The sequence below is a fragment of the Pecten maximus genome, unplaced genomic scaffold (genome assembly GCF_902652985.1).
Source record: "Pecten maximus unplaced genomic scaffold, xPecMax1.1, whole genome shotgun sequence".
Lineage (NCBI taxonomy): Eukaryota > Metazoa > Mollusca > Bivalvia > Pectinida > Pectinidae > Pecten > Pecten maximus.
The window spans coordinates 1-10,150 of record NW_022979408.1 but is presented as its reverse complement, the minus strand read 5'-3'; the positions used below and the strand labels follow the sequence as shown (position 1 = coordinate 10,150).

The following is a 10,150-nucleotide window of genomic DNA, read 5'->3' as shown; positions in this document are numbered from 1 at the left end:
GATGCTGGATGAGTGATTTTTCAATGTACAAAATAACACATCGATGTCGATGATGAAAATTCAGCGTGATGTTAGTAGATTTTTCTTCCGGGTCATATGGCGCCAGCGAAAAGTCGATTGTATCATTCCGCGTGAAATCTAATGCGTTCAACGCGGAAAAATATTCTTACGTATCATCGACAGAACATACTTAAATTAAATACTTTGAAAACTATCTATTTGTGAGGTTCTGTTGTTTTGTCATATATCTAACGAAACTGCAGTGTTGCATTTGACTCCGTAAGTCACGGGACTATTTTTTTTTGCGATAGAATATGATTGTGAAGTGGCAGTGGAAGTTGTGTCAGAGCGAACGAAAATGCCAAAAAAAACAACACATTGTCCTGTCAGCTTCTAAAATACAACAAAACAAAAGGTGATTTTTTTTAATAGCTGAACTTCACTGTATGTCATTTTTTATCGTGAAGTTAAACAAATATTTACTGCATAACATTACGGAGTTACTGTAAAGCAACGTTTAGATTGGCCAACAGCAGTATCCGCCAGAGCCCTCAAAAGCGCTGACATAGACTCAAACTTACGTTTGTGTCTACGTTTGTGTCAACAAAACAAAAGGTAATTTTTTTTATAGCTGAACTTTACTATATGTCATTTTTTATCGTGAATATTTACGATATTTACAAATATTTACTGCATAGCATTACGCAGTTACTGTAAAGCAACGGTTAGATTGGCCAAGGCAGTATCCGCCAGAGGGCATCGTAGATTTTGTCAGCTACACCTCAAAAGCGCTGACATAGACTCAAACTTGCGTTTGTGTCAAAAATAGCCTCTCCCGAGTATGACCCGTCCCATGACTACATATCTATACTTTATTACACAGTTATGTCAAAGGTCAGTATAAAGGTCACGGGTCAAAGTTATTATAAATTCTCATCAATGTGGAATACATTTCCTGTGTGTATCCTACTATATACTGTGTATGCTCTTAAGATTTAATATACAAGCTGCTAGAGGTCAAAGGTGAAATTGTACATTTCCTGTGTGTATCCTACTATATACTGTGTATGCTCTAAAGATTTAATATACAGGCTGCTAGAGGTCAAAGGTGAAATTGTACATTTCCTGTGTGTATCCTACTATATACTGTGTATGCTCTAAAGATTTAATATACAGACTGCTAGAGGTCAAAGGTGAAATTGTACATTTCCTTTGTGTAACCTACTATATACTGTGTATGCTCTTAAGATTTAATATACAGGCTGCTAGAGGTCAAAGGTGAAATTGTACATTTCCTGTGTGTATCCTACTATATACTGTGTATGCTCTAAAGATTTAATATACAGGCTGCTAGAGGTCAAAGGTGAAATTGTAGATTTCCTTTGTGTATCCTATTATATACTGTCTATGCTCTAAAGATTTAAGAGGTCAAAGGTGAAATTGTACATCATTTTTAATCAATAACATAATTTTATTTACAATAAAGATTAATATAATTCAACTATAACTCTTGCATAATGTCAAAATCAATTTGGTGAAATGTTCCTCCCATTAAGACAATTAGGATTACCAGGTACTGTATTATATATATATATGTATCTACCTCTGTAAGACAATTAGGATTACCAGGTACTGTATTATATTACCACGTACTGTATTATATTACCAGGTACTGTATTATATATACATGTATCTACCTCTGTAAGACAATTAGGATTACCAGGTACTGTATTATATATACATGTATCTACCTCTGTAAGACAATTAGGATTACCAGGTACTGTATTATATATATATATATATGTATCTACCTCTGTAAGACAATTATGATTACCAGGTACTGTATTATATTACCAGGTACTGTATTATATATATACATGTATCTACCTCTGTAAGACAATTAGGATTACCAGGTACTGTATTATATATATACATGTATCTACCTCTGTAAGACAATTAGGATTACCAGGTACTGTATTATATATACATGTATCTACCTCTGTAAGACAATTAGGATTACCAGGTACTGTATTATATATACATGTATCTACCTCTGTAAGACAATTAGGATTACCAAGTACTGTATTATATTACCACGTACTGTATTATATTACCAGGTACTGTATTATATATATATATGTATCTACCTCTGTAAGACAATTAGGATTACCAGGTACTGTATTATACAGTACTGTATATATATATATCTACCTCTGTAAGACATTGAAGTATCAAAATGCTTCTTCCTTCTCGCTGCACCTTGCAGATATCCTTGAGAAAATTCTCAGTTACATGATATATACACATGTTTATAAAGTATGTATATTACAGTTAGCAGTGAGAGCCCCCATCTGAGGCCCCTTACTGTAATGATGTGATAACAGGGCATGTAATATATATATATATACAGTGGAACAGATGTACAAAAACACAGTTAAACTAGAAATTGTTTCGGAACAATTTGACGGGCTTTTCACTATTTAGCATAAATGACCTAAAGGCTTGGTATTTCCAAACATAAAAAAAACTATTTTAGAACACTTGATACGTCATCCACATTCTAGTTTTGGTTAATCTGGCATCTGAGATATTACATTTCAACAAAGGAGTGGACGAAGGGAAATAACTCCTACAGCCTTGTACGAGTTATCTCCCCTCGTCCAACTAACGTTATATCTCAGATGCCGTTATATATCAGATGCCAAATTAATTCAAAATGGCGTTCCGCGTTAATGGTAAACGTTACCGAAACACCAAAAAACATGAAAATCATCAGAATAACATTTTGAATCATACTTAAATTTCTTTTTTTGGAAAAAGATTAAAAAATGAAGATTTTCTAAAAATAGACTTATTTGACCCCATAGCGAACGCTTTAATTTGACCTCTGACCCTAAAACTTTTAGTGAGTAAAAGCTAGAGCCAGGCATTAACTACAAATAACATAATTACCCGACCCCTGTAAAATGAATACTTTTTTAATTATGGGCATTTTAAGCTTTTTAATACATGACGTCATGGCGGCCATCTTGGATTTCAAATCAACTTAAAAAATAACATAACTTGGCCAAGACAATCCAAGGATTATTTCAGCTAAGATTGAGCTGAATGCCACTTGTGGAACTTGAGAAGAAGTTTAAAATGTAAAACTATTTTTAATATAGAATATATAGGGGGAAATTCAAAATGGCGTATACCGGAAACCGCATGTGTTACATAAAAACTAAACACATCAAATTCATCAGAATGACATTCTACATCATACTAAGAATAATTTTTTGGAAAAAGATTGAAAAATGAAGATTTTCTAAAAATAGACTAATTTGACCCCATAACGAACGCTTTTATTTGACCTCTGAACCTAAAACGTTTTGAGAGTAAAAGCTAGAGTCAGGCATTAACTACAAATAACTTAAATACATGACCCCTGTAAAATGAAAACTTTTTGAATTATGGGCATTTTAAGCTTTTTAATACATGACGTCATGGCGGCCATCTTGTATTTCAAACAAACTTAAAAAATAACAGAACTTGGCCAGGACAATCCAAGGATTATTTCAGCTAAGATTGAGCTGAATGCCACTTGTGGAACTTGAGAAGAAGTTTAAAATGTAAAACTATTTTTAATATAGAATATATAGGGGGAAATTCAAAATGGCGTATACCGGAAACCGCATGTGTTACATAAAAACTAAACACATCAAATTCATCAGAATGACATTCTACATCATACTGAGAATAATTTTTTGGAAAAAGATTGAAAAATGAAGATTTTCTAAAAATAGACTAACTTGACCCCCAGGCGAGCTTTTTTATTTGACCTCTGACCTTTAACTTGTAAGTTTATAAAAGTTAGCCCCAAAGTTACTGTAACATAATATCATAACATTACTCTTGTTTCTTGAATACTTTTCGAGTTATGGCCATTTTAAACTTTTGAGGTATGACGTCATTGCGGCCATCTTGGTTTCTTTACCTACTTGAAGATGTTGCTGTCACCCCTTCAACTCATGCCATATACAATAGGCATACCTGACTTGGCATACATTTTACCATTTTCCCACAACTTGTGTGACAAAATAAAATGCAGAAGAAGAATAATAATAATAATAATAATAATAATAAACAGAACAGAAACAATAGGTCTTTTCACCACTTTTGGTGAAAAGCCCTAATTAAGAATCTACCACTCATTACAACTTCACCACAAACCTCTTCATCACAACCAGATGGATCTTTAAATTTTTTTTACACCAAATAAATAATGTTTCAATCTCTAGTAATTACGTCCATAAACAAAAATATACGCAATCATTTTGTAGCTTATCTACTAACAATTGATTTGGTCGCCATCTTGTAAATCAAATGTCCTTTAAATTAGCAAAACGTGTTTGGAATGGTCTCATAAACTTGAATGTAAGGTGTCATTATTGTGAATCAGCTAATAGTAGTTACATGTATAAGGTCAAAATAAGATTTTGAAGATGGTGACAATCTTGCATTTTATTTCAATTAAAACATATGAATAATTGGTCCTTCAACTTGTCATTCCACACAAGTTTCATCACTCTGTGTGAAAAATGTTCAAGGCCAATGCACAACAGTTGATACCTGATATCTGAAATAAGCTAAAAATCCATGTAGTATTTTCTGCAGTCAATTAAAAAGATAATTTCTGAAAATTACCATTTGCAAAGAAAATTGTTCTTAATCGTGATCTGAGAAGGTAAACACTGATTTGATTTTGTGAACACTGTACATCACACACCGATAGAATCACCGTAAACTACAGCTAATTACTGTACATCACACGCCGATAGAATCACTGTAAACTACAGCTAATTACTGTACATCACACACCGATAGAATCACTGTAAACTGCAGCTAATTACTGTACATCACACACCGATAGAATCACTGTAAACTGCAGCTAATTACTGTACATCACACGCCGATAGAATCACTGTAAACTGCAGCTAATTACTGTACATACCACGCCGATAGAATCACCGTAAACTACAGCTAATTACTGTACATCACACGCCGATAGAATCACTGTAAACTGCAGCTAATTACTGTACATCACACGCCGATAGAATCACTGTAAACTGCAGCTAATTACTGTACATCACACGCCGATAGAATCACTGTAAACTGCAGCTAATTACTGTACATCACACGCCGATAGAATCACTGTAAACTGCAGCTAATTACTGTACATCACACGCCGATAGAATCACTGTAAACTGCAGCTAATTACTGTACATCACACGCCGATAGAATCACTGTAAACTACAGCTAATTACTGTACATCACACGCCGATAGAATCACCGTAAACTACAGCTAATTACTGTACATCACACGCCGATAGAATCACTGTAAACTGCAGCTAATTACTGTACATCACACGCCGATAGAATCACTGTAAACTGCAGCTAATTACTGTACATCACACGCCGATAGAATCACTGTAAACTGCAGCTAATTACTGTACATCACACGCCGATAGAATCACTGTAAACTACAGTTAATTACTGTACATCACACGCCGATAGAATCACTGTAAACTGCAGCTAAGTATAATTTTACAATTTGGTTTACTAGATAGGTTATATATGCAGGCACATACAATAAGGAATGTAAATATGCACAAACAAATCTCGCTCAACAAAACGTAACACTCAACAGAACTTGGCTTGATGTTCATGATTCTCATCCCGTAATTAGGTTGTGACGTCTTTCATACACCGTCATGGTAGGAAAAATTGTATTGATCATTAATTAATTCATAATGACTATATTACATACAACACCACAAATTAAAGGTCGAATAACAAGCTACAAAACTGTGTAAACTGAACATCTTGACCAAATTTCATGTAAATCACACTAAAAATATTAAAATTACAGACAGAGATTAATAAAGGGCACCTTCCCCTCAGACATAGGGCCCTACCTGACCCTTATACTGATTAATTACCCAGACATAGGGCCCTGCCTGACCCTTATACTGATTAATTACCCAGACATAGGGCCCTGCCTGACCCCTATACGTTATACTGACAAATTACCCAGACATAGGGCCCTGCCTAACCCCTATATGTTATACTGACAAATAACCCAGACATAGGGCCCTGCCTAACCCCTATACGTTATACTGACAAATTACCCAGACATAGGGCCCTGCCTGACCCTTATACTGATTAATTACCCAGACATAGGGCCCTGCCTAACCCCTATATGTTATACTGACAAATAACCCAGACATAGGGCCCTACCTGACCCTTATACTGATTAATTACCCAGACATAGGGCCCTGCCTGACCCTTATACTGATTAATTACCCAGACATAGGGCCCTGCCTAACCCCTATATGTTATACTGACAAATTACCCAGACATAGGGCCCTACCTGACACTTATACTGATTAATTACCCAGACATAGGGCCCTACCTGACCCCTATATGTTATACTGACAAATTACCCAGACATAGGGCCCTACCTGACCCTTATACTGATTAATTACCCAGACATAGGGCCCCACCCGACCCCTATACTGATTAATTACCCAGACATAGGGCCCCACCCGACCCCTATACCTTATAAATTACCCAGACATAGGGCTCCACCCGACCCCTATACTGATTAACTACCCAGACATAGGGCTCCACCTGACCCCTATACCTTATAAATTACCCAGACATAGGGCCCTACCTGACCCCTATACCTTATAAATTACCCAGACATAGGGCCCCACCCGACCCCTATACCTTATAAATTACCTAGACATAGGGGCCCACCCGACCCCTATACCTTATAAATTACCCAGACATAGGGCTCCACCCGACCCCTATACTGATTAACTACCCAGACATAGGGCCCCACCCGACCCCTATACTGATTAACTACCCAGACATAGGGCCCCATCCGACCCCTATACTGATTAACTACCCAGACATAGGGCCCCACCCGACCCCTATACTGATTAACTACCCAGACATAGGGCCCCACCCGACCCCTATACTGATTAACTACCCAGACATAGGGCCCCACCCGACCCCTATACTGATTAACTACCCAGACATAGGGCCCCACCCGACCCCTATACTGATTAACTACCCAGACATAGGGCCCCACCCGACCCCTATACTGATTAACTACCCAGACATAGGGCCCCACCCGACCCCTATACTGATTAACTACCCAGACATAGGGCCCCACCCGACCCCTATACTGATTAACTACCCAGACATAGGGCCCCACCCGACCCCTATACTGATTAACTACCCAGACATAGGGCCCTACCCGACCCTTATACTGATTAACTACCCAGACATAGGGCCCCACCCGACCCCTATACTGATTAATTACCCAGACATAGGCCCTACCCGACCCCTATACTGATTAACTACCCAGACATAGGGTCCCACCCGACCCCTATACTGATTAACTACCCAGACATAGGGCCCCACCCGACCCCTATACTGATTAACTACCCAGACATAGGGCCCCATCCGACCCCTATACTGATTAACTACCCAGACATAGGGCCCCACCCGACCCCTATACTGATTAATTACCCAGACATAGGGCCCCACCCGACCCCTATACCTTATAAATTACCTAGACATAGGGCCCCACCCGACCCCTATACTGATTAACTACCCAGACATAGGGCCCCACCCGACCCCTATACTGATTAATTACCCAGACATAGGGCCCTACCTGACCCTTATACTGATTAATTACCCAGACATAGGGCCCTACCTGACCCTTATACTGAATAATTACCCAGACATAGGGCCCTGCCTGACCCTTATACTGATTAATTACCCAGACATAGGGCCCTACCTGACCCTTATACTGAATAATTACCCAGACATAGGGCCCTGCCTAACCCCTATATGTTATACTGACAAATAACCCAGACATAGGGCCCTACCTGACCCTTATACTGACAAATTACCCAGACATAGGGCCCTACCTGACCCTTATACTGATTAATTACCCAGACATAGGGCCCCACCCGACCCCTATATGTTATACTGACAAATTACCCAGACATAGGGCCCCACCCGACCCCTATACCTTATAAATTACCCAAGCACATGTAGCGTAGCAGACAACATATACCGCACACAGCAACAACCTACTATCCATTGCCGCAGGAATATTTATCATTGACTCGCTTTAGGACTTCATCGCAGGCGAGATAAAAACTAGCCTCATAAAAAGAAAAGTCACACATCTACATGACTGACTTAAGCAAACAATGAAATATCATGAATGATTTATGATTTATAATAACTTTGTATATTTTCCCGATCATAAGACCACAGTTTAACAATGTCAGAGACTCCAGTAAGCCTTTACCCTCTGGGCGATGTCTGCTCGGCAGATAGGACAGTCGTTGACACTGACAGAACAGCCAGCACAGCAAGCCATGTGACCACAGGGTAGAAACAATATACTGACCTCCTCATCCATACATATCTTACATGTCCTCTCGTCTTTCAACTTCTGGTTTTCTTCAATTATACTCTTTATATCTAAAAGAGAAATCACAGTATGTACCAGTATGTTTGTGAAGTATCCTGACAAATAAAAATGTTGATAAAGCTGGCAAATGTAAAGGAATAACATATCTCTAACATGTCCTTAATTGAATGACTTATCACACACTCAATAGGGAAAGACTGTGCTGAATGGCATGAAACAAGAGATCCCAGACGCCGAATCATCACCATCGAAGGATTCCAGATGCCAAATCATCACCATCGAAGGATTCCAGACGCCGAGTCATCGCCATCGAAGGATTCCAGACGCCGAGTCATCACCATCGAATGATCTTAAGTGGAATGATCTATGTAAGACTGATCTTTTCTCTACTGATCTTTTCCAAAGCATTTGAAAACATGCTGAACCTACATCTGAGAAATTCCATCAAGAACTATCTAAGAAATAACAAACTTTAATAAACATAAGCGGAATCTAAATGAAATTCAAGAAATATCCATGAAGAACTCTCTGAGAAATGGCAAAAAAACACTTTTACTGTCGAAAATTCAAAATGGCTGCCTGTTGCCCATCTTATTTCCCAGTAAGTCTCAAAATGGAAAATGGACAATTATGGATGAAGGGGAATCTACAGATAAAATTTGAGAAAGAATGATGAAAAACTTTTTGACAAACGGTGATACCAAACTTCAACTGTCAAAAAATTCAAAGTAGTCGCCTCTGTCAGCCATCTTATTTTCTGATCAGTTTAAAAATGGAAACTACACAACTGAGGCTACAATGTACAGGTGAAATTTGAGAATGATCAATGAAGAGCTTTAATTCTGAGAATAAGCTTTATAACAAACTTCAACTCTCAAAATTCTAAACGTCCACCCGTCGGCCATCTTGTCTTCATATCAGTACCAGAATGGAACATGCACAACTAAATGCTAAGGAGAACCCAGATATGGAGTTTGAGAAAGATTTATACAGCACTTTCTGAGAAATAGCAGTAACAAAGATTTTTTTTAAATTGATGGAAGACGGACCACAGACAAATGCAATTTCTGTTGGCGGTGATGATGAGGGCTAAAATTGTCATTAAAATAAAAAATGTTCCACGAAAAGTTTTTTTTAAATTTCCAGATAAAAATTGATTTTGGTACACAACCGTCTTGTATACTTCAGAAGTATTTTTGTTTCTCAATGTTTTGAGTTGCAAAAACGAAAATGTCCAAAGTCTCAAACCACTAATAATTTCTTGCACACTCATCAAATGAATTCCTCTTTGAAAAACTACAAACAATGTGTTGTGTATTACAGTTACCTGAGCCGACTTCACTCGACCCTGAAGCAGAAGCAGGCTGCCCTGTGCTTGTCCCCGACGAGCTGGGCTTTGCTGTCTGCTCCGCTGTTGACTTTACAGATGGTTTTGATGACGCTGATGTTGTGGATGACAACGCCACAGATTTAAGTGCTGTTTGATCTCTATCAGTAGAACCCAGTGGAGGCATTCCTGATGATACCCCAGAACTCGAGGGACCAGTTGACAGGCCCATGAAACCTGTTGGTGCATTTGGTGTTGATGACACACTCAGTTCACCAGTTGGGAATGAATTAGACACTGGTTTGTACAATCGGCAACATTTA

The 10,150-nt window shown here is 38.1% G+C and overlaps 1 protein-coding gene and 2 long non-coding RNA genes across 3 annotated transcripts; 1 reads left to right on the top strand and 2 right to left on the bottom strand.

Annotated features, from left to right (window-relative positions):
* Nucleotides 1-1,059: 1,059 nt before the first annotated feature.
* Nucleotides 1,060-2,439, bottom strand: LOC117318604. Its single transcript, XR_004530418.1, has 2 exons — nucleotides 1,944-2,439; nucleotides 1,060-1,603 (listed from the first exon to the last, which is right to left on the bottom strand). It is a non-coding gene; the product is annotated as an uncharacterized LOC117318604 (long non-coding RNA).
* On the top strand, nucleotides 1,553-2,410 carry LOC117318603. The gene is made up of 2 exons (XR_004530417.1): nucleotides 1,553-1,629; nucleotides 1,670-2,410. It is a non-coding gene; the product is annotated as an uncharacterized LOC117318603 (long non-coding RNA).
* Nucleotides 2,440-4,476: 2,037 nt separating the features above from the next.
* Nucleotides 4,477-10,124, bottom strand: LOC117318602 (baculoviral IAP repeat-containing protein 7-B-like). The gene is made up of 2 exons (XM_033873565.1): nucleotides 9,828-10,124; nucleotides 4,477-8,550 (listed from the first exon to the last, which is right to left on the bottom strand). Exons 1-2 carry the CDS (start codon nucleotides 10,057-10,059, stop codon nucleotides 8,351-8,353), a joined length of 432 nt encoding a protein of 143 aa, XP_033729456.1. The 5' UTR covers nucleotides 10,060-10,124; the 3' UTR covers nucleotides 4,477-8,350.
* Nucleotides 10,125-10,150: the final 26 nt, after the last annotated feature.

Bases quoted from the DNA above. Each gene is read 5' to 3' on its own strand.
- LOC117318602 (XM_033873565.1), bottom strand. From the start codon at position 10,059: ATGGGCCTGTCAACTGGTCCCTCGAGTTCTGGGGTATCATCAGGAATG. The intron at 8,551-9,827 runs GTAACTGTAATA...TTTCTCTTTTAG, and splicing joins GTCGAGTGAAGTCGGCTCAG to ATATAAAGAGTATAATTGAA.